General features: G+C 41.4%; 1 protein-coding gene across 2 annotated transcripts in view; it reads left to right on the top strand.

Moving 5' to 3' along the window:
* Window positions 1–23,228, top strand: part of tln1 (talin 1) — a 61,233-nt gene extending 38,005 nt beyond the window's left edge. The window contains exons 28-58 of one of the 2 annotated variants that reach the window (XM_047569696.1): window positions 37–245; window positions 686–805; window positions 1,158–1,355; window positions 1,599–1,738; window positions 1,825–1,918; window positions 2,140–2,229; window positions 3,400–3,522; window positions 3,676–3,819; window positions 3,906–4,067; window positions 4,268–4,408; window positions 4,667–4,848; window positions 5,409–5,541; window positions 5,820–5,921; window positions 6,035–6,205; window positions 6,395–6,643; window positions 6,928–7,047; window positions 7,152–7,298; window positions 7,447–7,613; window positions 8,617–8,800; window positions 8,902–9,027; window positions 9,320–9,436; window positions 9,555–9,740; window positions 10,050–10,157; window positions 10,723–10,725; window positions 13,134–13,239; window positions 15,040–15,164; window positions 15,459–15,584; window positions 16,092–16,154; window positions 16,235–16,417; window positions 20,335–20,460; window positions 21,684–23,228. In XM_047569696.1, coding sequence (XP_047425652.1) covers window positions 37–245; window positions 686–805; window positions 1,158–1,355; window positions 1,599–1,738; window positions 1,825–1,918; window positions 2,140–2,229; window positions 3,400–3,522; window positions 3,676–3,819; window positions 3,906–4,067; window positions 4,268–4,408; window positions 4,667–4,848; window positions 5,409–5,541; window positions 5,820–5,921; window positions 6,035–6,205; window positions 6,395–6,643; window positions 6,928–7,047; window positions 7,152–7,298; window positions 7,447–7,613; window positions 8,617–8,800; window positions 8,902–9,027; window positions 9,320–9,436; window positions 9,555–9,740; window positions 10,050–10,157; window positions 10,723–10,725; window positions 13,134–13,239; window positions 15,040–15,164; window positions 15,459–15,584; window positions 16,092–16,154; window positions 16,235–16,417; window positions 20,335–20,460; window positions 21,684–21,818 — 4,280 coding nt within the window. In that variant the 3' untranslated portion in view covers window positions 21,819–23,228. The remainder of the gene's footprint in view (window positions 1–36; window positions 246–685; window positions 806–1,157; window positions 1,356–1,598; window positions 1,739–1,824; window positions 1,919–2,139; window positions 2,230–3,399; window positions 3,523–3,675; window positions 3,820–3,905; window positions 4,068–4,267; window positions 4,409–4,666; window positions 4,849–5,408; window positions 5,542–5,819; window positions 5,922–6,034; window positions 6,206–6,394; window positions 6,644–6,927; window positions 7,048–7,151; window positions 7,299–7,446; window positions 7,614–8,616; window positions 8,801–8,901; window positions 9,028–9,319; window positions 9,437–9,554; window positions 9,741–10,049; window positions 10,158–10,722; window positions 10,726–13,133; window positions 13,240–15,039; window positions 15,165–15,458; window positions 15,585–16,091; window positions 16,155–16,234; window positions 16,418–20,334; window positions 20,461–21,683) is intronic. The other variant, XM_047569697.1, reaches the window with a different exon arrangement.
* Window positions 23,229–23,820: the final 592 nt, after the last annotated feature.

Here is a 23,820-nt window from a genome sequence, read left to right as displayed (position 1 = left end):
ACACGGTGTTCCTCTCCTCTCTCTGCATGGATCCAGGCATGGCAGCCAGGGACGTGGCCCAGGCTCTGAAGTCTTTGGCCTCAGCCGCCAGAGGAGTCGCCGCCAACACCAAGGAATCAGCACCACGCAGCGCCATGCTGGACTGCGCCGGTGACGTCATGGATAAGTCCGGTAACCTGATTGAAGAAACCAAGAGGGCCATTGCCAAACCAGGAGATGCAGAGAGTCAACAGAGGCTGGCCCAGGTCAGACACAGAGAGAATGTGGGGTTTTAGGAATGCACACAGCTTTTCCATGTCAGCTACAGCGGTTTATTCGCAACTGATGGCTGGTGAACTACCTTCTTTCACAGTATTTAATTCAAGGGCTATCTAGAAACCATCTTATGATTAGATCACACCACCTTCATATTCTGACAGATGAATACTCCAGGACCACACCCACCTCATCGTTGATTTTGATCTCAACTACATGCCTGTAAAATGTCCATAAAATGCATTTATGATCTTATGAAAACCTCACAGTTTGAATAATAAGACCAATCATGCTGCCACACCTGCAATTCATGCTGTAGATGATAGCTTTAGTTTTGGCAAGTAAGGAAATGAGTGCTATTTGCAAAATGACACTGCTGACAATGATGATGACAATGAAGTTCATTTTGTATTTATTTGTGTTTGCATAGGTGGCCAAGGCTGTATCTCAGGCCCTGAACAGATGTGTCAACTGCCTGCCTGGCCAGAGGGATGTGGACAACGCCATCCGCACCGTGGGCGAAGCCAGCAAGTCTCTCCTGGCGGACTCGGTTAGTACATCAGAGCATTGATTTTAGTGATATAGACTGCATTGCTTTTTATGCATTAATAAAACTGATGTGAATGCTTTTTTTACTTTGATGAAGGGGTTTCATAGTGAGGATCCTCCATACTCATGGACACATAAACAGAAAACAAAACTGCATGGTCTAGTCCCAAAATACAAAAGAGAATTGAGTCTATAATAAACATATAATCTTAAAAGTGATTTTAATGCCCTAATGCCTTTGCATAATAATTCCAGTTAAATTTTTTGTTTGTTTTGTTTTCACCTTTCACCACTACGCACTCATTGCTTTAGTGCTATTTGCAGCCCTCATTCTTCTCCTCTTCCCGCTGTAGTTCCCATCCAGTGGAAGGAGCTTCCAAGAGGTTCAGGCTCACCTCAACGAGGTGGCAGCCGGTCTAAACCAGTCGGCCAATGAGGTCGTTCAGTCATCCAGAGGGACCACGCAGGACCTGGCCAGGGCCACCAGCAAGTTCGGACAGGACTTCAGCAACTTCCTGGACGCTGGTGTCGACATGGCTGGAACATCCCAGGTCAGTATGGCGCTTTAATTTCATTGATACCTGCTCAGAGAAAGGCCTTTGAATTATTTGTCTATAGAAATGACAGTATGTGTTCTAAACGTATGAGCTACTTTATGCTGATTTTCAAAACTCATAAGGAATTATGTCATATTTTCAGGTTTTAAATATTTAAGTATCATACCATAGCTGTATTGCATAGTAGCTGTTAAGTTTCCCAAGCTCACTACATGTCTCCTTCCTATTTCCTTTCAGTCTAAAGAGGACCAGACGCAGGTTGTGTCCAACCTGAAGACAATCTCCATGTCATCAAGCAAGCTCCTACTGGCAGCAAAGGCCCTGTCCACCGACCCCAGCTCCCCCAACCTCAAGAACCAGCTAGCAGCAGCTGCTCGGTAAGGAACATTTCTCTCCCACCCTCCCTTTTTTGTTTGTTTGGTTCTTTTACATCTTTGTCAACTTTACATCTTTGCACCTACAGGGCAGTTACAGACAGTATCAACCAGCTCATCACCATGTGCACTCAGCAGGCTCCGGGTCAGAAGGAGTGTGATAATGCTCTCAGAGAGCTGGAGGTAACAACTATCACCTCTCTCTTCTTTAGTGATTGATTTAGTGTCAGGTTCAACATTAGCAACAATGCATCATGTCCCTAATTGAATCTTGAAGCTCAAGTCATAGATACATTAGAAAAAAATGACTAAGTATGTATTATAGTTAATCCTGTCATAAAACATGACATGATGTTGGTCATGATGTTGGTCTGAGTTACTATCATTACATTCTCTGTGTGCAGTCTGTGAGGGGGATGTTGGAGAACCCGACTGAAGCCGTTACTGAACAGTCGTACTTTGACTGCATCGACAGCGTCATGGAGAACTCAAAGGTAAGAAGAACATTATTTCTGCTCTTCTTCTGAGTGTTTGGCTCTTCCATCACTCCTCTATCATTTCTGTGCCTTCTTCTTCAATGGAGGCATTCATTGTTGTGATTAACCTGGATTAACATGGAATTTGTAAGGAGGGGGGCCTTTTGTTTAATAAGGTTGGGGAATCTCATTGTATTCTGTGGACGTGTATTATCCAGAGAAATAAGGATCTTCTTCTGGAAAGAAATGCTTCAGCTGATTCTTCTGAAACTGTACCACTAACTAAATTCCTTTCAGCTCACCTATATATTAGAAATTAAGTTAAGATCATAATAATCAGATAACAATCCAGCCCTATTTTGTTTTACTGGAAGTGTGTGCTTTCTGCTTTCATTTAAAAAGGAAAAGTTCACCTTTGTGAAGCTATGAAGGATAACTATATAACTCCCCAAATATTTAAGCCTTAAGCCATATACACCGTGGCAGACCAGTTTTTACACCTGTACAGGTGCTCCACTTTATGGCACCTAGTTCAACTTGTGAACGCAGAATTGCTCCATGGGGAAATGTCCCATAAAAGCCGACTTGGAGCTGACATGAATTTGATGATCGAATGTCATAGGTCACAAATGTGGTCATAAATCAAGAGGTTATAATGTAATGATGGTACAATTTTATTTGAATGTCTAATAGGGTCTGATAATAGTTTATGTTCAAGGTGAACTGACATCATTCATTCATTTTCCATCCCCTCTGTCATTGGGCGAGACATGGGGTACTTCCTGGACAGGTCACCAGTCTTTTGCAGGGCTAACTTTACATAATGAAAAATTAAAAAAAAAAAAAACATTCAGTTCCTAAATTGCCTACTCCTGCATATGACATGGGTCTAGATAGAGCCGGATGTAAAGTGTAAGTAAATTGTTGGTGCAGCATACAGATTCAAGGCAGCAGTTTCAACCCTAACCCCTATCACATGTAACTGATGGTTCAGAAAGCACAAACTGTCATGGACAAAAACAGATGAATCAGTGACCCAGTGAAAATACAGTACTACAGTATCATGTTGGCTACACATAATAAACTATGATTTCAAAGCATTTTTACGCTATCTGTGGACTTATTTTATATTTGAGTGCATCGACAGGTTCCATGTCCTTGTCTGAATCTCTTGTTTTGTTTTTTAAGGTTCTGGGCGAGTCCATGGCTGGCATTTCCCACAATGCCAAGAACTCAAACCTGCCAGAGTTTGGTGATTCAGTCAGTGCTGGCTCTAAAGCCCTGTGTGGACTCACTGAAGCAGCTGCACAGGTAAAATCCTCACTGAACGTTTCCCTGTAGTTGTCGTATTCTATAGAAACAGCATTCAGAATCGGAAGGAGTAGGCTTGTGTGGTGTTCATTTTGTTTGTTTGTAACATATCGGCATATTTTAACATGACCAGCGATCTGCTCGTGTCTCTAGGCTGCCTATCTGGTGGGAGTATCCGACCCCAACAGTACAGCAGGTCAGAAAGGCCTGGTGGACCCCGCTCAGTTTGCTCGGGCTAATCAGTCTATTCAGATGGCCTGCCAGAACCTGGTAGACCCAGCCTGCACCCAGTCTCAGGTACAGACTTACCTCACTGCAACATCACGGTGTTCTTTGTCTTGGCAGTCAGTGTCTGAATAAATCTTTACTGTCTCTCTGTCCAGGTGCTCTCAGCAGCCACCATTGTGGCCAAACACACCTCTGCGCTGTGTAACGCCTGCCGCCTGGCCTCCTCCAAGACTCCTAATGCCGTCGCCAAGAGGCAGTTTGTCCAGTCAGCCAAAGAGGTGGCCAACACCACTGCCAACCTGGTGAAATCCATAAAGGTAAGAAGTCATTTCCAATTATTCACCGATCAATTGAAGCAAAGAACCTTAGTTGAGTGAAAGCAGCTAACCCCCCATGTCAGGTTTCTTAACCCTGAGATAACCTTAAAGGCAGCTGACCTTTGGCCATGTCTAAAGTGTTTAAAGCCAATATAATAAAATGTCTTTTTGAAAGTTCTGACGCCATGTCCCCTGCACAGGCTTTGGATGGAGCCTTTAACCATGAGAACAGAGAGAAGTGTAGAGCTGCCACTGGTCCTCTGATAGAAGCCGTGGACAACCTGACAGCCTTCGCCTCCAACCCAGAGTTCGCCAGCATTCCTGCTCAGATCAGCCCTGAGGTATGTCTTAAATGTTATTTTTTTACATTATAGTAATGTTAACCTAATCGTAACCTTTATCCATTATAATGCATCTAAGTGAGAAATGAAATCTAAATCATAGGATTATTCATGTGGCTCAGGTAGATGATTTTTGTACACATGAAGGTGTCAGTGCTGATCTGCAGATCACATTAAGGCTGTGTATGTGGGGTTTCAACAGTAAGACTCTTTGCCTTTCAGTACTGACTCATTTCCATCTTCGTCTGTGTTCCTCAGGGTCATGCAGCCATGGAGCCTATCGTGGCGGCAGCAAAGACCATGCTGGAAAGCTCAACCGGCCTGATCCAGACTGCCCGCTCCCTGGCAGTCAACCCCAAAGACCCCCCCAAATGGTCAGTTCTGGCAGGACACTCCAGGACTGTGTCAGACTCCATCAAGAAACTCATCACCAACATGAGGTAATCTCTGCTCTGTTACAGCTGCTACTGGTTGGGCTATAAATCCTTGTATGATAAAGCAGCTCTTAAACACTAGACTAATAAAATGGAAAACTGGAAATAAAAAGATTTTATTGCTCAACGTTGGGGTTCCAACAGCCAAGGGGGTCATTTGGTGTCCAGATGGATATACAGGAAAAATGAAATAACATACGTTAGACTTAGGTTTGAAATGGGTTTTACATTACGACGCCTGCACCAGTGATATCATTTGTCTTAGAATAGATTTGATGTGTGTGAGAATCAAAGGTCAAAGACAGTAAATCACAAATAGCCCTTGATGGTCCGACCAGAACCTTGCAGGGTAGTCTTCAGTGTAGTCTTTAAGTCTGAGTTGTGTAATTGTATACATAAATGAGTGAATGCGAGATGATTTGTGAATCACTTTGGATGACACCCATGCAAGTATTTACACTCGAAACTAATTAGATTTCTTTCCTTAGTTAGCAGAAGTGTCTAGTGTGTTTAAAACCACTAATCACTGCATATGTCCTCGTTGTTGTGTGTGTGTATTTGTGCAGAGAGAAGGCTCCAGGCCAGAGAGAATGCGACGACGCTATTGAGGTGCTGAATGGCTGCATCCGTGAAGTTGACCAGGCCTCTCTGGCTGCTATAAGCCAGCAGCTAACACCTCGGGAGGACATCTCTATGGAGGTAAGCACATTCACGCTACCATGTTAGTTTTCATTGTAAATACAGTACATAGTAGTACAAGTATTGTGTAAGTGCAGTAATAGTACATACGTTCCATAATAAGCATTCAGATAATAAAATGATGAATAATGTAATCCAGTGTGAATTGTTCCTGACCTTATCTGGAAAAACATCCGTCTGTAGACATACTGTAGACTTCTGTAGTAGATGAAGGTATATTCGTCCTTGAATGAAGTTATGTGAAGACAGCTTACAGTAAATGTGTGTGTGTATTGTAGACCCTCCACGAGCAGATGGCGGCCTCAGTCCATGAGATCAGCAACTTGATCGATCCTGTAGCCGTGGCTGCTCGATCTGAAGCTTCACATCTGGGACACAAGGTAAAAATCTGAACAGAAAGTGATCCATCTAAAGGTTAACTAGGGCTACTTTATTCCACGATCTCTGTTTTGAAATTGTCATGATGCACCATTTGTTCCCCACACACTTACAGGTATCTCAGATGGCCAGCTACTTTGAGCCTCTGATCATGGCAGCCATTGGCACGGCGTCCAAGATCGTCAGCAGCCAACAGCAGATGGCTGTCTTAGACCAGACTAAAACCCTGACAGAGTCGGCCCTGCAGATGCTCTACACTGCCAAGGAGGCTGGAGGAAACCCCAAGGTACTGAAGCTGGCACCTGTCATATGAAGTCCTCTGAATATCTCGTAGAGAAACATGGAGACATATTTTGTTTATGCGGAAAGAAATTTTTGCATATTACCATTGCAATTTAATTAAATAGTGGTTCTGAGCTGTTTTAACAGTTTAATGCTTTAGAATGACCCTCTCCAATGTGTTTCCTCTCACCAGGCAGCACACATGCAAGACGCCCTGGAAGAGTCGGTACAGATGATGAAGGAGGCAGTGGATGATCTGGGTGCCACGCTGGCTGAGGCCGCCAGTGCAGCAGGTGCAGTGGGTGGCATGGTGGACTCCATCAACGATGCCATCAATAAGATGGAAGATACACCTACTCTTGAACCTGAAGGCACCTTCGTGGACTACCAGACTACCATGGTTAAGACGGCCAAGGCCATCGCCGTCACTGTGCAGGAGATGGTAAGCCACACAGCCTTGTTATGATATTACAATCCTAAAGTGCAAGAGTTTCTGGTGTGTCCAAAAACTCTTGTGCATTTATATGTAAAGGATTTACAATGTTAAAAAGTGTATTTTTTTCTTTTGCTTCTTTTTCTATCAAATACAATTAATGAAACTGTAACACACTGAAATAGAAGTAAGAACTGTAAATGGTACATACAGTACAGCACAGAAATGGACAAAAACACTGGTTTTATCTGAACAAACTAACTGTATAAATATATTTTCTTATCTCTTTTCAGGTGACCAAGTCTAACACCAACCCAGATGATCTCGGAGGACTGGCCAACCAGCTGACCAATGAGTTTGGTAACCTGGCAGATGAGGCCAAATACGCAGCCGTGACTGCAGAGAATGATGAAGTAAGTAACATCTGTTTGCTGTATCCTAATAAGCCATTGCAGCTGCATATTTTTATAGATTTGTGGTGTTAATTGTCTCTCTCTCTCTCTCTGTTAATTTCCAGATTGGTTCTCATATTAAGAAGCAGGTTGGAGAGTTGGGTTTCAGTTGCACAGGTTTGGTGACCAAAGCTGGAGCTCTGCAGTGCAGTCCCAACGACTCCTTCACTAAAAAGGAGCTGATTGAAAGCGCCCGCAAAGTCTCTGAGAAGGTCAGACCACAAATTCACTTCACTTTGTTTTCTCCTACGTAAACATAAATTCACATGCTTTTTGTTCTTGATTTAAAATTTATTTTGTATAGCTTTAGTTGATATGCACATTAACCCTGACTTCCACTCACAACACCTCTTCTTGCAGGTTTCCCATGTGTTGGCATCCCTGCAGGCCGGCAACCGTGGCACCCAGGCCTGCATCACAGCAGCCAGCGCTGTGTCAGGAATCATTGCAGATCTCGACACCACCATCATGTTTGCCACTGCTGGTACTCTGAACAGAGAGAACGCAGAGACCTTCGCTGACCACAGGTGCCAGTTACCAAAAATATCCTCTATCAAAGATATTACAGTAGAAGAAATGCACGAAAAGTGTGTTTCCATGCACGCTAATATGTTGGTCATGATCTGGTTTTTGGAGAATGACTGATATATTTTGCACATCTTATTCTAGTTTTAGAAACCTGAACATGCTAACCAGAGTGGTAGTGCTTAAGAAGTTGAAAGGGGGAGTAAGAGGCAAACAATTGTGCACAGATGATCAGAATCAGAATAATTTTATGACGCTGTGCTATCGACTAAATACAGCATAGTAAATAGTAGATAAAGATGGATGCTGGAACTGCTCCTCAAAGTGAAGCTGAAAACCAAAGTAGGGCTCCCCCTGGTGACTGACTACCCCTTCCTTGTTAGTGGATGGGACTGGGTCAAACTAAAACACTAAAAGAAATGTCATACACATTTTTTAATGTTAAATTGCAAATCAGAAAAAATATCAACGATGGCTTCTCTTATTTTAGGTAGTTAATATAATACAGATGCATTTTTTAAGTGTTCATTTTACTGATTAGTTTTGTCTTAGTTATCTGACTCTATAGAAACATAGAAATAGGTAGTGGGGATGCATTGTCCATATTTACATACAGTCTAGGCCCTATACAAAGGAGTATCAATAACCATGTGTATCCATGGAAACATTACAAAAAAAAAATTATGAGAAGCTAATAGTATTAGGCTACTAGGATAATATTGTGCGGGCACACCTAAACCCCAGAACTCACATTTTATCCCTCTATTCTCTTTCATTCTGTTTAATTTTGTTAAGTAAAGTTCTATTCAGATTATGGTATTCAAGAAAACAAGAATAACATTACATGATTTCAATGGTATTCAATTTTATGAATAGTACATTCATGTACCATTCATTTTTCTAACTTCTCTTGATTGTTTAGATTATTTGGGAGGTTTAACTGACTACGGTACTACTTATGAATAAGTTTGTATTACTGAGACTCTGTGACCTTCCCTTCTTCAGAGAATGCATCCTGAAGACAGCTAAGGCTCTGGTGGAGGACACCAAATTGTTGGTGTCTGGTGCTGGAGCCAGTCAGGAGAAACTGGCCCAGGCTGCCCAGTCATCAGTGTGCACCATTACCAAACTGGCAGAAGTGGTCAAACTGGGAGCTGCCAGCCTGGGTTCTGAAGACCCAGAGACTCAGGTACGGACTTAATTGCCTGTCTCCACAGCTGCTTCTTTAGGTGTCTAGATAAAATCACTCCTAAGATGGACCGGTAAAATACTCTGTTCTGCTTTCTACAGGTGGTTTTGATCAATGCAGTGAAGGATGTGGCCAAAGCTCTGGGTAACCTCATTAGCACCACCAAGGCAGCTGCAGGCAAGCCTCATGATGACCCCAGTATGCTGCAGCTAAAGAATTCTGCTAAGGTAAGATTCAAAACCCATAGTCAAGCATCACTCAGCGGTTTTATTTATCTTGTGGATTATACCCATTCATACAAGAACCAGTACTGTTTGCTTAATGTTAAACTGGTAACATCTGCTGAACACACACGTATGCACTTTTAGCTAGAAATGCTGTTCTATATCGAGGACAAGTTCTTTATCGTCTGCTGTGAAAACTGTACTCACTACATCTCTTTGTTAGATCTGTTTCTTAAGTTGCATCAGTTTTCCTCAGTCTAATCTGTGGCCGTGTGCTCTGACCTGGCTGCCATAGGTGATGGTGACCAATGTAACATCCCTCCTGAAGACTGTGAAGGCAGTAGAGGATGAAGCCACGAAGGGAACCAGAGCTCTGGAGGCCACTATCGAGCACATCAAGCAGGAGCTGACTGTGAGTGCTTACATGTTTGTGAACGGTGAACACTGTAGGAGATGTCCCTTCCAAGGATTCAGTCAGAATGCTGATCTGTGGTATTACTATTGAGCATCTCTCTGATTTTACCATCCAGGTGTTCAGCAGTTCTGATCCACCACCAAAGACAACCACACCAGAGGAATTCATTCGCATGACTAAAGGAATCACGATGGCAACAGCAAAGGCAGTGGCTGCTGGGAACTCTTGTCGCCAGGAAGATATCATTGCCACGGCCAACCTCAGCAGAAGAGCCATTGCTGACATGTTGCACTCCTGCAAGGTACACAGGAGACTTAGGATGTAAATCATGATCCATTATACAGGGCCAACGCAGCTGCTTAGAGATGAGAGAAACAGACGGCAGACATAAATTAGAAAGGCAAAGGATATTGTAATTAATGCATGCATTTAAAAATATTGTTCATATTTAATATTACACTTACAAATATAAAAACATACATTACTATAAGTTACACTGCATTACATTACTATGTATCAGTTTTTTCCCCATGTTTGGTAAAAAGTTACATTTCTTGTATATAAAAGATTACCATACACAATTTTTCTCTCTTTTTTTTTTGCCTTCCAGCAAGCTGCCTATCACCCAGAGGTCAACAAGGAGGTGCAGATGAGAGCTCTGCGCTATGGCAGTGAATGTGCTACTGGATACCTGGGGTTGCTGGAGCATGTTCTGGTGGTAAGAGTTCAATGCCGACAGGCGTTTCCATTTCAAAAGTTGGTGAGAAGTCCTTAAAATGCAGGAATTCTTGAGCCCCGCATGACAACATCCATAGCACAACACTTTTAACATCAGCTAGGTTAAATGAAGTAATCAAATAACAAGCACTGCTTTCAGAAGTTTCGTGTCGGTGTACAGGAAGGAAGAATAAAGGGACAAATGGCTGAAAAGTGCAGAGGTTGCATTTACTAAAATAGCAGCATTTGTTACATTCTGTAGAGGGTGACACGGGCAGAAGCCTGTCCCTTGACACCTTCGCCTTATTAGTGCTTGTTCTGGTCAGGAATAAATCAGTTCAAACAATGAAACCTCCACATCCCTTCACATCTGTAATCTCCATTTTCTTTTGCTCCCAGAGAGTATTTGTTCTTTTGGGCTTCATGGCACGCTGGCTGCATGCTTACAAACCTCTCTCTATATATATGTTGCAGCTGTCAATGTGTTTGATTTCCTCTTTTCTTTCCTTTCTCCAACGATGTGTCAATGTTCACTTAAACTTGTGGCTCACTGATGTGGGTGAAAGCCGGTGAGTACACCGCATGACTGACCTGCACAAGTGTGGGTCTGCATTGTTTGAATGCTTCGCTGAATACATTATACCACAACAATCCTGCAAAATACCGTTAGCAGCGTGTTAGCAGCTGCCAGATCAGCTCTGCTTATGGACCAAAGGGGATGTTTGGATAACCTGCTTTCTTATAAGGCGTCAATCATCTGCACTGGTTGTCAGAGTTAAGACACTGATGGAATCTGACTTAACTTGTGTTTGAACATATATCACTTACCAGTGCTCATATACCATTAGACTGATATAGGACCCGCCTGTGCAGTCACACCATTGGTAGGAAGATCTGATCACATGAATATGTTGGTCTGGTGCTGTATATAGATACTGTAGGTATTAATAGACTGTATATAAATATGGACAACTTGTCCCCATTTCCTTTGCATTGACTAGTGTCCTGAGAATACGGGGAGCGCCATCTTACAAGTTAAAGAGTGGAACGACGTGGAGCTTTTTTATCAGACACACTCACATTTTCGTTTAACCAATACTGCACTCTACCTCCACCAGTTACAAAGAAATGTTTGATTATACACTGTACTTTTTTTTATTTATTGCTACTCTCATGGTCCTACAGGACCGCTTCACACAGCGGTTCAGATTCAGATCCTTTGTCCCATTGAATAATAAATGTTGTTTATTAATATGCTTAGTGTAAAAAAATCCAACACAAGACATTACTCGGTATAGAATAGCGTACTTTCTCCTGCACTGCAGATGTGTCTGTGTCCCCTATTGGTTGCAAAAGAGCAACAACCAGTTTACTTAGTTTTTGACTTCTGTTGAGAATACACTAGACATTCTTATCATATTGCTCAGTGACATGGTTAGCCAGTTATCTTTGCTTTCCATTAAATGAACACAATTACATGCCACAACATTAGTAATGGATGAACCTCTAACAGAATTGGTGCATGGAGTTGTTTGTTTTTGTGTGACTCGAAACATCTCACATGTCCTGTTTGTCTGCTAGAATGTTTAACCGGGGGATTGTTGTTGGCACACAATCCAAAAGATGTAAAACAGTAGCACACCACAAACTTCTCAAATCTATACAAGGGCGGTACCAATACACTGCTGAGTGTTAATCCATTTTATTAGAGGATCAATCACTTTCTTTAATCTGGTTAAAGTCCAAGTCATAGATATTGTAATCACAATCATAGTTAATACATTTTCCAAGTTTACATGGGATTGAGTGTATGATTGTCCCTTCTTTAGTTGGTGTGCAATTTTGTGGCATAAGTTTTGCTTGTGGCATGCATTCCAGCACTGTTACCTCCTCCTCTCTATTTTGTTGTGACATCATGTGAATCAACTTGAGCTGGGTCCGTGCTGAGCCCCGCTAATTCCCTGCACCTGTCACAGGCTGCTCCGATCTGAATACTGCCTGTCCACCTAGGACAGTTTGAGGACACCAGCTGAACCCACACATCTGAGCACCAATTATTATTGCCATTTAGTTGGGAGATGTGCACTTCACACTTCAACACCTCACCGTCCCAATTTCCTCTCTAAATTATATGCTTAATAAAAAGTTTATTTCCAGACAAAATTACTTACCTGTTTGCAAATGAAAAGGTTTGCTCATTACAGTTTGATAGTTCATGAGTACACTGACCAGCCACGACATTAAAACTACTACAGGTGACCATCTTGTGTCAATGCAGCGTTACTTCGACCACCCACCTAGACCAGATCAGGCAACCCACTGACACGCCTTGATGGATGCTGCCCATTCATCCCCTGCAGGATGCAGCCTGCTTATGGACTGAAGGAGATGTTTGGATAGCCTACTTTTTTCTAAGGCGTTGATGAACTGCACTGGTTGTCAGAATTGAGACACTGAAGGAATCTGACTTAACTTGTGTTTGAACATATATCACTTACCAGTGGTCATATATCATTAGACTGATATAGGACCCGTCTGTGCAGTCACACCATTGGTAGGAAGATCTATTCACATGTATATGTTAGTCTCGTGCATAGACTGTATATAAATATGGACAATGCGACACCGCTTCCTTGCACTGGCTACTGATGCTAGTGTCCTGGGAATACAGGCAGCAGAAACAGTTTAAGAACAACTCCAAAACCTTAAAAACAGCACAAGGTGTTGACCTGGACTCCAAATCCACTAAATCCCAAAATGATCAAGTATCTGTGGGATGATCCATAGAGGCTCCACAAGCCACCATCTGCTCAAGAGATTTTGAAACATGTACATTGTGTGAGTACTTAGCCACATGAATAAGCTTATCTTTAGGTTAGCACACACTAGGATTTGAGTCATTCAAGTCAACATGTCAATAAGATGAATGCCAAAAAAATTTAATTAAAAGCTGCAATTTCTTTCCCTTAATTTACAGATCATCCAGAAGCCCACTCACGATCTGAAGCAGCAGCTGGCCGGCTACTCGAAGCGGGTGGCAGGCTCTGTCACTGAGCTCATCCAGGCGGCTGAGGCCATGAAAGGTATCTTAACATTTGACCTCTAACAAGAGAGTGACAACAGGAGAAAACTATATTTCCCAGCGCATCTTTCCATGCTTATTGGTGACAGTCCTTCATGTGGGGTAGCCAAAACATGGATTTGCATAAAACCCAAAAAATATAGTACAGTTATATAAGATCAAATAGGAAGTTGCAGTTACAAGCCACTAAGTATATAGCGTTAAATTCTCACTTGGTAACCCCAGTGGAAATATCTAAACAGGCAGATAGGAATGCTTACTGGCTTACAGACAAACTCTGGGCATCAGCTCTTATTTAGAACTCTCCATGCAAATGAGCCCTGGCAGTAACTTGAAGTAGGATTAGTAAATACTCTACTTAGAGTTCTACAGTTTCACACAGCTCTGTTCTGGGATGCCCCTCTTTAAGTACAAATTACAGTACATTAAACTCAAGGCAATTCCATGAATGCTTCAGCTGGCTAATGCAAGAAAAACTCTTCTGCAGGGCTTTATATCCAAGATTCATGACCCTCTGCTCCAGACTGAGAAACATTTGCAGTAACTGAACCCTGCTGCTTACATGACTGTAGGATCAGGACTTTCTTCATCTGATGATGAGATGAAAGAACTGTAGCTGACGTGTGTCATTGGGACTCTGCAAGATTTTTGATCTGATCCAAATCCAGCATCAAATTCCCCTACCTAGTGTGAATTCCTTCAAGCAGCCTCCCCAGCTGATTGAGGTTCAGCTTTCTGCAAAAGCCATAAATAAAAACTCAAACATTCCGTCAGGATCTGTAGAAGCTCCAACCTAAGAACTGTGATGAACAACAGAAAATAACACCTAATGAAACTGATATGAGACTTTGAACTTGTCACAGCTTAAATTGTAACAAATATTGTTGTTTTAGTAATGATGTATTAAGCTGAGAAGACATGACATATTGACCAATTATTCACATTTATCTTCTGCAAACTACTGAAATAAGTGTGAAACAGTGAAAGAAGTGTTGCCACTATCACTGAGCCACAAATAGGTAGGTAGTTATTAGAGAGTGGTGCTTCTATTTTTAGCAATAACACTTAATCGGAGCTCTGAAACATGCATGTAGAGAGACAATAATTTTATGTATTTTGAATTGCATATCCTTGAATAAATATGCACTGCAAACATATTCATGAAAACATATGGGTCAGCGTTTGCAAGGACCTCGGCTTGACACATGCAAACCAACTACACCAAGGTGTAGTATTCCCTGATGATGGCTTTGGGCCCGTTCAGACCTTGCATTAACATCCACCATGGGAATACAGAACGCAAGTGGCCAGCTAGTACAGGTGTGAAAATACCCAGGTCACATTTGATCCAATCTCTGATCACATTTGGAGGTGGTCTGTGCATTTGCACATTCATTTGGATGTGAGAACGCATAATCCACCCGGGGTCAAATCAAAGACCATTTTTTCTGTCACTGTTTCAAACAGCACAGCAATGAAATTGCAGTTCTTACGGAAGAATATGAGTTCAAGGTTTCATTTTGGTCTACAAAATTAGAACTTAAAGGATTGTCTGCTAACAACTTACCACAGGGATGAGTCATCAAAATGAGTAGCATGACAATCTTAACAGAGGTTAACATGTGGTATGTGAGTTTAAGAAATTTGTTTTTAAATTTGTCGCAGGGAAGGATATTTTGAAGTCCAAGGGCATGCTTGGGTGAAACCACAGCTTTGTGTTAAGGGTGTGTTGTCGTGGAGAAGTGTTGAATGTCAATGTTTTATGCACAGACTAAGCCAACATTATTTGTGTTTGCTGCAGGAACAGAGTGGGTGGACCCTGAGGATCCGACTGTCATCGCAGAGAATGAGCTGTTGGGAGCAGCGGCAGCCATTGAAGCCGCTGCCAAGAAACTGGAGCAGCTGAGGCCGAGGACCAAACCCAAGGTTAAGATTGGGCTTTTTACAGAGCAGGACCATTCACACTGAGCTTGTTAACCTCACCACAAGGTCACAGTCAGACACTTCTTCTAGACAGTCAGTTCCTCATATCATGTATGACGGCTGTCCTTCAGACATTAACCTGCTGGCGTTTTAATATTTCTTCTGAATAATCATGTGCTGCTGTATACAATATGAACCCTGTTTATTTAAAGATGAGCCCATATTATCTTAACATGGCTATCTTGACATCAAGTGCACTCTGTTTATTGCCTATTGGTGTCTTTACCTTGTAAACAGGAGGCAGATGAGAGCCTGAACTTTGAGGAGCAGATTCTGGAGGCTGCCAAGTCCATCGCTGCAGCCACCAGTGCTCTGGTCAAAGCTGCTTCAGCAGCGCAGAGAGAGCTGGTGGCTCAAGGGAAGGTACGTCACAGCCCAACTAAAGATGAACATTCAATAAGATGTACTCACTTAGTAACTTCTAAGTACAACAAGGTGTTTCTCTGGTGATATTCAGCACAAAGTTTCTCCAACAAAGCAAATACATGAGCTACTCTTCCCCATGACACAAGTTTCCCACCAAAACGGCTAACTAAAATAAAGAAAAAGGTATTTTATAGCAGTTCCATCAAGTTTTAAAGCTCATTGAAATTATAATTAAATTACATATCATAATTACAATACCTGTTTCCAAACCGTCACCCACCACTGATAATGTTATTACTCAGCCATTTGACCTTATTTACCTTGTTTGAGTCCTTCCTAGTGGTGTTTCTCTGTAGATAGGGTGGGGATTTCATTTTATCCACTCCAAGGATGGAATTTTCAGTTTTCCCTGGAAACCAGAATGATTCCTACATTTTATGTTTTCTGATAACCATTAACATTAAAATAAAATCTGGTTTGATTTATTTTTTCTCATATTTCCAGGTGGGAGCTATCCCAGCCAATGCGGTAGATGATGGGCAGTGGTCTCAGGGCCTGATTTCAGCTGTAAGTCTCTGTCCAGAAGCTTAATCCTTACATTTTAGGTTAGTTTTTTAGTAAAAACATCAATGTGTTTGATTCTTCAGGCCCGAATGGTTGCCGCAGCAACCAACAACCTGTGCGAGGCTGCCAACTCCGCAGTGCAAGGACACGCCAGTGAGGAGAAGCTCATCTCATCAGCCAAGCAGGTGGCAGCATCCACTGCTCAGCTGCTGGTGGCCTGCAAGGTTAAGGCTGACCAAGACTCCCAGACAATGAAGAGACTCCAGGTCAGCCCTGCATGTTGAATCTGTCATGCTGTTCAACACACACTACTGAACTACTGCTTTTAAGTGTGCTCTTGAGTTCCAACTTATTTAGTTCTCTGCAAAGGGCAGAGCTGCAACTGAAGAGGGGAAATGCAGATCTCTGAAAGTCCTAGACTGATACAGTCACAAAGACAGAGAAGTAGTTTAACATTACATTAGTAGTTTGTTATGGGTCATTGGAGGAAAAAAAAAAGGTTCATCACTTGGCTTTTGTTACCATCTTTCGGTTGAAAGGACTTGAAAACACGAAATAGGAAATACAGTACACTTGGTCCAGGATGCAGGACCAAGGCAGAGTTCCAGAAAAGGCAGGATCAAAACAGTCCATCCAAAAGCTTCAAAAAAGAAAAGAGTCATAACTGACTAGATATAGCACATAATACAGTCATTGTTTCATTGGAACAGCTGTGTTTTGATGATACTCACAAAATGCATGGGATTCTTGTCCACTCCTAGCTATCCTGATGCATCCTTCATTAAAACAAGCAGGGAAAGAACACATGCAGGCATTCTGACTGTACTTGGTCAGATGTGTACTTTGAGTTGGAACAGTGCTTCGGCAGCTACTGATGCAGATTGATAAACGGCCACACTCAGGACCTCTGATGGTTGGAGCTGGAGATAAGCCAAAAGCTAACCCTAACCCTAGGGCTGTCAGGGATGGCACCCTGACAGTCCAAACAGAGCTGGATGTGTGATGGTGCTGCTGGTGAAAGTGACAAAAGTCCAGGTGACTGGAGATCAGATGAATTTGAGACCAAGTATAGCAGTAACACAGGGAAGACACGCAGGCTATGAAGGAGAGTCATCTCCACAGGTTGAGCAGAAGGCGCATGCAGACATGCAGACAAACAGATGCTCCTCAAAGGCCGACTCTGGATCCTACTGGATCTCAAAGCCACTTACACTTTCCAGCTTCAGCCACCGGACGTATATTATTTCCACTTGTGTAAACACGTAGCCAGCAGATGAACTGTTCCGTCTTCAGTGACGTTTAATTGAATTATAGCGACCAGCTGTTTTACGTTTTGTCTTTAGTTTATTGCAGCTTTAATTATTTCATCGAGACTGAAAATCCAGATTTAAGTCCTAGGTTTTCTTGTCCTCCTTCGTCTTTTATTAGCAAATGCACAGTGAGATGTGTGACCCTCATCTGTACCATGATTCAGAGAGAACAATAACGTTGGTCATGCTGCAACAGCTGAGGTGGTTGGAGAGCACACTGTATATTATAGTGTATTAATAGGCTGGAATTTGAACGTTTAGAGTTACAGGTGAGATGAATGATTTGAAGCGCTGCGGCATAAGGATTAGCGTGCTCTATATTTAGCACAGGTAAGCGTGCTGCGTGTCAGTCTGTTCAAATGGTACTTCGGAGGTTTATTTCCAAAAAGTTGGGGGACTCTCAGGAGACGAACATTAATCAGAGCAGTAGAGGCTGGGATATTTTAATCTTTAGTCTCCAGTTAGGCTCAAGATCCAAAAACAGTGGGTCCTACATTTGCCCACCTTAAGAGAATCTTAATGACAGTCACCCTGCCTGGTGCTAATCGTTTTCCACACCTCCACTGAGATGAGATCACAAGAAGGATGTTTTTGGACTTGATGAAACTTCTCTGGAGCGGCAGAAGACGTCATAGAACTAGAGAGGGCTCGCTATCTCAAAACTAAATGGTGTGTAAAATCTGGGTCGTGAAGATTTTCTTCTTAAACTGGGCCAAACACACTGACTCAGTGGTGAAAATAATTTAGCACTGAATGGTTGTGACCTTTATGTGTAACTGATGCGGTGAGTTGCAGGACATAACAGAAAGTACAAGTGTCTCCCGTCACCTCATCCACCCAAAAATACTATATTTAAGGCTGTGTGCACGGTGGCTTTGCACATCGGCCCGCCCAGGCCAGCTCATATTCTCTGATCCAATCAGCAGTGGCTTATCTCCTCCTCTTCTGGGCCTGCAGCTGCCGCCACAGTAATTCCCATACATTTATGTCTACAGAAGCTCTGGAAACAATCCACTCAGTCCTCCCATGGCAACAAGAACTGGAAACATTAGCCCTGATCTATGATTACCCTAGCTGCATTTGTTCTCTTCACTCTTTGCTGAGGTGCTTTTTAAGGTTGTAATTGTCAGAGAGGTGAATAATGTTCAGCAGTTCTGTTAAATGTGTTGAGTACCTGGGCAAGTTGACTCTTTGGCATTTGAGTTTTGGGTACCTCAGGCAGTACCATCTCTAATAATGCATTTTGATAGCAGTCACATAATTTTCAGAAGGAATTAGTTCTCGTGTTTGTTTTGTATATATCAGTATATGTAGTAAGAGGAAAGTATTGTAACAATAATAAGATTTAAGATTACAGTTGTGTTTATTGTCCCTTCTGTAATATGATAATGAAAAAAATATGCAGAGCTGTGGAATACTCCTAGTCCCACTGGGATACCAACTGTATATGCTGACAGTTAACAGACGATAACTACTATAACTTCTTACTCTAACTTAGGGAGTACTCTTCTACTACAATACATTATGTTACAAAATACATAAAACAGAAAATATACAGTTGGAAACTACAACTACTTTCTGACATCTATACTGAAAAATTCAAAATAGTTTTTAGCTGTGGGTAGAAGAACTTAATTTTACGGTAAAGTTAAAATCTTGTATATAATAACTATACAGCCAACCTCTAGATATTCCCACGGATTTCAAATTGATTGTCCAGATATCTATCCTTGTAGTCAAATATAGTCCGACTAGGGAAATAATTAAGCCACAGCTCTAGGCTTTGACTGGGCGCACAAATGTGATTCATCGATGCTTTAGACTCCCTCCCGGCCATATGTATGCAGGAGTGTATCTTGGAGTCGACATATAAAGCAAACTGTGTCTGAACTACCTTTATTGGAATAAAGGTTCTTCAAGCCTGCGTTTGAACTGCATTACTCTACCATTACGAGCCATTACATTACAAGTGCCATCTGCCATCTTTAAACACAGGACTTAAGAAGCAGTAACTTGCCGTGTAAAGAATTCCATCTGGATTACAATATGCTATGAGTAGCTGTGAGTAAATGAAACATGAGCTGTTAGGTCACTTGTGTAGAAAGCTGTTTTTTAAAATGATAAATAATTGCTGTAGGGAGTCTGTTTAAACAGTCAGGAGGAAGATAGATGCTGGATGAACAGTCTGAGATAAGATGTCCCTGGATTTCAGTGGATATTTTTCAGCTGTACAATCTGATCTTTTAACAATTCATTTGATGTGATTTTTCAAATCAGCCCCTGTGGTACCTTCACTGACAAAAACTATTACATTTCCAGTTTGGCTTGTAACATTTTTCAAGCTGATGCTGTACATCAGAGCCAACATTCCAGCCAAAGATAAACCAGGGGAGGAAGATTTACAAATGTCTGTGTGAGTGCTCAGCTCTCAACCAGCTCTCTGACTGATTTCAGCCCCCACAGCCGCAAAAGGAGAAAACTTGCCCCGAGTCGAACTTGTAACAGCCCAGTCCAATGAGAAAGTGTTTGGCTCCGAGCGTTGTTCAGCAGGCCTGTCCCCGTTGCCTTTTACAGCTATTCTGAAGTGCAGGCACGAAAAAAAAAATGTTATGGTTTTCTCTCTGAGCACTGGTGGAGCTAACATTCCCTTTCCTGGAGTTGCTGTTCAGTAGCAGCAGAATTCATGAGTCTGCTGTGATTGAGTTTTAATGTGGAACAGATTGATACAGTTATGGATATTAGACATCCATTAAGCATTGTTTTTATATTCAGTGTCTTAACCTGATCTCCCATTTATGTAAATTCACGTCAGGTCAGTTTTTTTTTTTTTTTTTTGCTTCAAATGTGTTTTAATTCTGACCCTGTTTCTGTAGGCGGCTGGAAATGCTGTGAAGAGAGCCTCTGACAACCTGGTCAAAGCAGCACAGAAAGCAGCATTTGAAGCTCAGGATGACCAGGCTGTGGTGGTCCAGAGTAAGATGGTGGGAGGCATTGCTCAGGTGAGTCTAGAGCCTCAAACAGAATTATCTGCAGTTACAATAACAAACAAATAACACAATCCTTAATAACACACAAATCAAATAATGGTTTGTCTGAAACAGTGTTAGACTTAGAAAAACACTGAAAAGGCTTTTGAGTTGCTATTCTCAATGAGCTACTCTGGATGTGAGCCACTTCTTACAAAAAGCATCACAAAAGACAGTTAAATAAACCTATAAAGTCCAGTCACCATCAACTGATTAACAGAAATTTTTCAATAAGCATGGTGTCCCCAAATCTCCTTTATAATTGGTTCTTCCATACAGTACACTGGGTTTGTCCCTTAACGCCATAGACTGTATATAAATATGGACAACACGTCCTCACTTTCTAGCATTGGCCAAAATGACAGTATTTTCCCGGGGATACGGGCGGCGCCACACAGAGCCACATTATCAGTGGCCCGCCCACACTTCTTCCAAACTCAGTAGTGTTTTTGATTTTTTTCAACTCTCACAATCCTAAGGGACTGCTTCATGGAGCGGTTGGTGGTTGGTGGTCATCACAGTGTCGCATCCTGTTCCTATAGCTAACTAATTTACTAATTTAAACTAAAGTTCTCCGAAAATGGAACTGAGAGACACTGTTTTGGCCCAAGTCCCATCCACTAACATGGAGGGGATGGCGCTTATGACCTATATTCCAGCCAGTCACCAGGGCGAGCTATACTTGCTTTGGCTTCACTTTTCAAGCCTAAGACATTCCTTGTGCCTTAATACATATGATCCAACAGAATAATCTTAATTTCTAACAAAGGTCACAGGTCTTGACTTATACTGAAGATGTGATGATTTCAATACTAATTTCTATAAATACAATGAGCAAACAAGCTAACATTAGCCTTAATGTTAATTGTGTAAGAAGATGTTCGTGCATTCTATCTCCTAAATGGGGCTTCTTTTTTTAATGAATATCCACTGACATTCAGCCCCACAGTATCATACTTACTGATGTTACTAATGTAAGTGTGATGATGGTAAGTCACTGGGTTCAACTCTTTTTAGAGCAGCAGATAAGCACAGTTTAATGATTTCTGATTCTTCTGTTACACCACCATGTCCACCACCTCCCTAGCCATGGTTTCTAAATGACTGTAGCTAACAATAAAACTGGGAGTTTTAACTAAAGGTTACTAGTTATATTTTGCCTCAGACTTCTGCTGACAGACTTTGTTGGATTGCAGATCATTGCGGCTCAGGAGGAGATGTTGCGGAAAGAAAGGGAGCTGGAGGAGGCCAGGAAGAAGCTGGCCATGATCAGACAGCAGCAGTACAAGTTCCTTCCTTCTGAGCTGCGGGAGGACGGCCAAGAACAGTGAGCTGTGTCATCCGTAATGCAGAAGTCATCCTTGGAATGCTCAGGACCTTTCCTCAGCTCATGCTTCAGTAGAAATGTAATATTAGGCAGACTCACTCTATTTCCACAGTAATGTATCAGGAGGGTTTTTATCAATCTGTTTCTGTATTTAATTTTCAAAGTCTAAAGCATAACGATGCCAATAATTATGAATTTTATAATACTGAGATATATGTGCCTTAAGTCCTTATCAAGGTATCTATGCTTTTGATTACATATGATTATATACATTTCAATATATCTGCCTTTTTCATCTTTTTTTTCTTCAAGTTTGTGTGTACATGTTATGTGGCTTAGTAAATTTACAAAGTCCTGCCAGGAAATTCTGCTCGCCTTCACTGTTAGAACTTTACTGTTACATCTTAGAGATGTGAAGGCAAGCATAATTTATGCTTCTTGCCATTTAAGCCTAATCTATGCAAAGTTGTATGCAGATTATTTTTGTGTGTGCGCGTAAACTGAAAAACAGCCTTGATGCGTAGGTGATGCTTCTTCGTGAAGCCAGGGGTCTAGGGTCACATGACAGTGATGATATCCAGTATGTTGCTTATCAAACTATTTAAAGTTGAACAACAAAATACAAATTTTAAGGTTAGATTTGAAAAAAATGAAAATAAAAAATACTGCGTTGTAACAAATCAAAAACAAAGAAAATTCATGTTTTTTTGATATAAAAGAATGATATATGAAATGTATTAAAAAGCTATGATCTGATAAGTTGCTATCTTATTTGTGTGTTAGGATTTAAGCAGCTCCAGTATTTAGATCTGGATTACATTCGTGTAATGATCATGAAGCCATATATTTAATTTCAAAAGCTTTTGACATCAAATTGACTGTATTTGGGTGCTCAGTGTTTATTTACTTACTCCAATAACATGTTATCTGTGCCAAAATTTGTGTTGGATGCGTTTCCATCTTCTGTAGAATTCCTGTCCCAGTAATAACGCTGGTCTGGCATATATCTGTTGATGTTTTGCTAATGAATCCTTTGTCAGATATGACTTATAGAGTTTAGCTTATTACCAAGAGCCTTATGTTCACACACTCTTATAGTGTATAAACGCTATATTTGTTCTCATAGTGCCTTTACTTGATCAAGTCAAGTATAAATATCTGATTTCATTTACCCTTTATGTGCACTTAAATGTCAGATCACAGTTTAAAATCATCTTTACATCACATGTGGCTTTATTTTCTTTGACGTTTTTGTTTTTAGAGCGAATAGCTAGAGCAGTATGCAGAACATGACCAGAGCCTTTTGTTCAAATTTTGACTTTACTGTGCTATAATTAGAATGCTGGTGCACACTAGTACGACCTGATGGGCACTGTAACAGAGATTTATATTCAATAAAGCCAGTTTTCAGTGACACTGCCTGTTTTTATTGACTGCCCGTTGAACTTTAAATTTTGTCTCGTATGAACGGATTAATCACCTTTACTCCACCTTTGGGAAACAATGTGCTGTTGGGGCCCAGATTAGACCCCCAATATTTCACTCCCTTGTACCAAGTCTGTGGGAAAAAACATCACAAAGACCTAAAAATTATTTTTTAAAAATCGTTTTCCAAATGGTGCCTCCTGTGGTCAGAAGATGGATGGATGCTTTTTTTCCCCCATCTTTATGTACTGTCAGGGCTCGGTACTTGTGTACAAACATTATATTGTTATGTGGTAATCAGAGTAATGAATTTAAGACTTTATATCATATGAATGAAATAATGTGAATGTGGAAACCTGGCCTTACAATTACAATGTGTTGCTATGTTCTAGGGTCTGAAGCTACTCTGAATGTTACAAGTAACATCCACGGCACATATGCTAATCCAATAAATTAGAAACGTGAATGCACACTGAGGTGGAGAGCCAGACACTGAGCTCACTCCAGTGTGCATCCCTGGTGTTAAATCCCAAATTTAAATGCCATAACTTGAGAGCACCACATCACACTCTGCACAGCAT

The sequence above is a fragment of the Mugil cephalus genome, chromosome 19, assembly GCF_022458985.1.
Source record: "Mugil cephalus isolate CIBA_MC_2020 chromosome 19, CIBA_Mcephalus_1.1, whole genome shotgun sequence".
NCBI lineage: Eukaryota > Metazoa > Chordata > Actinopteri > Mugiliformes > Mugilidae > Mugil > Mugil cephalus.
This window is presented reverse-complemented; position numbering and strand designations above follow the sequence as displayed.